The sequence below is a fragment of the Setaria viridis genome, chromosome 2 (genome assembly GCF_005286985.2).
Source record: "Setaria viridis chromosome 2, Setaria_viridis_v4.0, whole genome shotgun sequence".
NCBI classification, from domain to species: domain Eukaryota; kingdom Viridiplantae; phylum Streptophyta; class Magnoliopsida; order Poales; family Poaceae; genus Setaria; species Setaria viridis.
The window spans coordinates 26,123,042-26,127,196 of record NC_048264.2 but is presented as its reverse complement, the minus strand read 5'-3'; the positions used below and the strand labels follow the sequence as shown (position 1 = coordinate 26,127,196).

Sequence of the window (4,155 nt, the reverse complement as noted above, 5' to 3'; positions counted from 1 at the left end):
CCCTCCTGCCTGCTGCGCTCTGGGGATTTCCCTTTGCCTTTGCGGCAACAAAGGCAAGGCAACCTGCAGGAGGGGGAGGGCAGATGCAGATGCAAAGCAACAAGATGGGTGCCAGGATCTGAAAGACCGTCGGATGGTTATGGTGAAGCTGAGATATAATTTCCAGCGCCCGTGACCTGCTAACCCTAGGCCATCTCAATCCAAGGTCCGAGTCCGACCGAGCCCCTAACACCCCCCCCCCAACCTCGCCGCCGGGGCTGACAGCTGTCCACTCTCCTCACCCTGCCGCCGCCCGCCGGCCTTGCCCGTCGCCAAGATCCGTTTGCTCTCTTCTCCCTTGCCGGCGACTGACCGCAGGTACGGCAGTTTCCCCCATCTTCCCCAATCGCTACTCCCTGACGGTGTTGTTTCGTCTCGTGCTTCGATGGCCGTCGTCTACTAGTCGCATGGAGTGCTAGGGCCGGGTCGAGGGCGAAGCAGCTCTTCGTGGCGGACACATCCATACTTGACGGAGACGTGGACCATTGCTAGGGCCAGTGCTCTAAGATAATTTCCATACCTGTCCAAGTTGCTGAGTCTCCTACTTCCCTTTATGGATGTGTCCATAGTCAACAATTTAGCTGGATTATTCATCCTCCACTGAATCAACCCCCTTTTTTTTTGTTTTACTGCTTGATTGAGAACCAAAATATATACTTACCTGATTTCTACTTTGATCAATGGTGATGCTTGCATACTTTTTTTTTTGTTTGTTATAAGTTCAGATTTGTTTGAGAGGTAGAAAACTGCGTGCAGGGGTTCAGAACACTGGTAGTTCACCAGCAAGTTCATCACACACATTATTCTTAATTAAATTCAGTAAAAGCATGTTTCTGCATATGTATGCCACACTTTTTGTCTTTGTTCAGAGATTCAGCCCTTTTTTCATGACCCGTGAGACGATTGGCTAGATGTTATCACATACTGTAGATATGTTTCTGCACAATTTGGTCCATGTTAACATGTGATGGCACCAAATAGTAGCTGGCTTTCAGTTGTTTTATAAAAAGAGCCCTTCAGCTGTGCACATAATCTTGTAATTTTTTGCTTTAAGCTAAGCATATTATTCCTGTGCATTAATTACATCATATAATGCAATTGTAATAAATAGGATAAGATTGGGATTGGGTTTTCACTTTTCAAGTATGTCCACCACCATCTTTCGTTGTCTGATGTTTGGTATCTTGGCTGCATTGCTCTGTCTTAAAACCTGGCTATTTCTTTTTTTAGGTCTGTTGTGGTTTCTATTTTGAAGTTAACTGAAGCAATGGTTGGGCTTCATATTGTTCGGAAGATGAAAAGTGGGGTTTCTGGATTTAGAGCACTGTCTAGAAGGTGGATTTCCTCAGAAACGTGTGTGATTAGGTATGGAAATTATCTTTTCTCATTAAATTGGTGTAGCATGACGTGTAATGTATTTCGATTTACTAAAATGAGAATATATGTTAATTATGCAGAGGAGCTTGCCAAGACATTACTTTTCCTAGTAGCTTGTTTGAATCACTTGACGATCACCAGGCACGGTTTCGTTTGGTACAACAAATTCGACATGGAGAATTGATTGAGGTAGATCCAACTCAACCAAATCTGATCAATGATCATTGGCGACGAATCCTCTTCAGTGGTTTTTTGCACTCGTACATCTGCAAGTCAGAAAATGATTGCATTGCGAATGCCTTCAATTATGAAAATGTTGGTGTTCTGAAGGGACTCAACCTGCTCGCATTTAAGAAATTTGATCGAGTTGAGGGAAAGAAAAATTCTGATCACATGGAGTACTCTGCTTTTGTAAAGAACATCTTCAGAAGATTCTGTGACTCATCACCTCTCCTGCTGTTTCAACAGTGTGCAGATTTTGTGGCTGCATGTGAAATAGGAGATGACAATGTTCTGCGTTATCACTCCTTCTTTCTCGAGGACGAAGAGCTTGCCAATCTATATACTGATACTCGCAGGTTGCTTAGACAGGAGTTCAAACACCGTGGTTTAGGACCTCAAGCAAAAAATATCTTGACTGAATTGGATACCTGCTACAGCAACACAACAGTAGTTCGTGAATGTGAGCGCCACTTAGTGCTGCAACACCTGTTAGGGTCTCACTGCCCAGAGCAGACAACACAAGGATCACTACAAGGTGGTGCAGTCTCTTCTTTTCCTGGTACTGCATTGGTGGACATCCACCAGATAGCTGTCCAGCATGTTATCGAGGATAACGTTTTGAATCCAGCGTTCCGCATGCACCCTAAACAATGGAACCTGTTGAACACATATTCACGTGTTGACTTGATCAGGACACTTAGATATATGTTCCCAATGTACCCGGGTAAAATATTGGTCTTGTTCAAAGCGAATCGAGTGTTGCACCATCTTCAAATGGCCAGGAGGCTCCCCACCCCCAGCATATACTACTATGTTTCTCCTCCTGTTATCGGTACTTGTTCTCATCTCACTACTTTTGTTGTTGCTGTATTTCAATGCTCCATAGACAATATCTGGCGCTAATTGATACAGCTCTTGTTTACTTCACCCCCAACTCCCAACTTTAGCACTATGCAAAAAAGATTTCCCGTCACATCAAACTTGCGGTACATGCATGGAGTACTAAACGTAGACGAAATCAAAAACTAATTGCACAGTTTTGTTGTACTTTGCGAGACGAATCTTTTGAGCCTAATTAGTCAATATTTAGACAATAATTCACAAATACAAACGAAACACTACAGTATCACATTTATGGCAAAATGCCAATTTTGCCACTCCCAAATTGAGAACTAAACAAGCCCACAGTCTAAAATATTGATCACAATTGCTGCTCACACTTTTCCTTACTGCTATATTTTTCTTTACTGCTATAGACAACTGCTCCTCCCCGCCGGGCAGGTGGTCCCGCCGGTCGCACTAGTCCCCGCCTGAAAGCTCCTCCCCGCCGGGCGTGTTCCTCCCCGCCAGACGCCCGCCTCCCCGTCGGGCGCGCTCCTCCCCGCCAAACGCCCCCTCCCGCCGGGCGCTCCCCTCCCTACCGAACGCGCTCCTCCCGCCGGTCAGTCCCCTCCCCGCCGGTCTTCTCCCGAAGCGGCAGCAGCCAGCCGGTCAGTCTGTCCTCCCCTGCTCCTCTCCTCTGTTTTCTTTGAACTTTGAAGTGGTCTGAATGACTGAATCTGAAGCCTCTGAATGACTGAATCTGAAGCCTGCTCCTCTCCTCTATTATTTGACTGAGGGGGTGTTTAGGAGGAGGGGGCTAAATTTTAGCCCCCGTCACATCGAATGTTTGATACTAATTAGGAGTATTAAATCTAGACTAATTACAAAACTAATTACACAACCTCTAAGCTAAATTGTGAGACGAATCTATTAAGCCTAATTAGTCCATGATTCGACAATGTGGTGCTACAGTAACCATTCGCTAAAGATGGATTAATTAGGCTCAATAGATTCGTCTCGCCATTTAGCCTAGGGGTTCTGCAATTAGTTTTGTAATTAGCTTATGTTTAGTCCTCCTAATTAGTATCCGAACATCCGATGTGACAGGACTAAAGTTTAGCCCCTGCTATCCAAACGCCCCATGGATCCTTTGATGGCTGCATGTATGTATCTGTGATTGCCTGAACTCTGAATGTATAGCTGATTGACTGAATGACCGATGGACTGAATGTATAGCTTAGCTAGTTAGCTGATTGACTGAATGCATAGCTCAGCTAGTTAGCTGTCACTCACTTGCTAGTTTACACGCTGAATGCAAAATTAGGAAAATGCCTTGAAACGCCTAGGCTAGCCTAGGCTCGCTTAGGCTCTAGGCCGTGGGTCGTCACCTAGAAACCGCCTAGCGCCTTCTTGAACTTTGCTGCAAGCTATGCAGTATGATTAATGGGGATACCTTTTGCACATAAGAACCTGTATCACCCAATAGAAGCCATGCCTTACATCCTGCAAACAAAAGAATTTAGAGATTATAAATTTGTCAAGTCAACTCAACTTTTATAATTGACCTATATACACTAAAGTTGCTAAAATTCCCAGACATCTACCCTTCCAAGGAGTGAGGATTGCTAACATATTGAACAACATTTGAACTCTCAAAAGAAAAGTGATACAGAGACCAAAATAAGGTTTCAGAAA

The 4,155-nt window shown here is 44.5% G+C and overlaps 1 protein-coding gene across 1 annotated transcript; it reads left to right on the top strand.

Annotated features, from left to right (window-relative positions):
• The first annotated feature begins 889 nt into the window (after positions 1 to 889).
• Positions 890 to 2,541, top strand: LOC117846249 (uncharacterized). Its single transcript, XM_034727376.2, has 2 exons — positions 890 to 1,404; positions 1,497 to 2,541. Exons 1-2 carry the CDS (start codon positions 1,307 to 1,309, stop codon positions 2,539 to 2,541), a joined length of 1,143 nt encoding a protein of 380 aa, XP_034583267.2. The 5' UTR covers positions 890 to 1,306.
• The last annotated feature ends 1,614 nt before the right edge of the window (positions 2,542 to 4,155 follow it).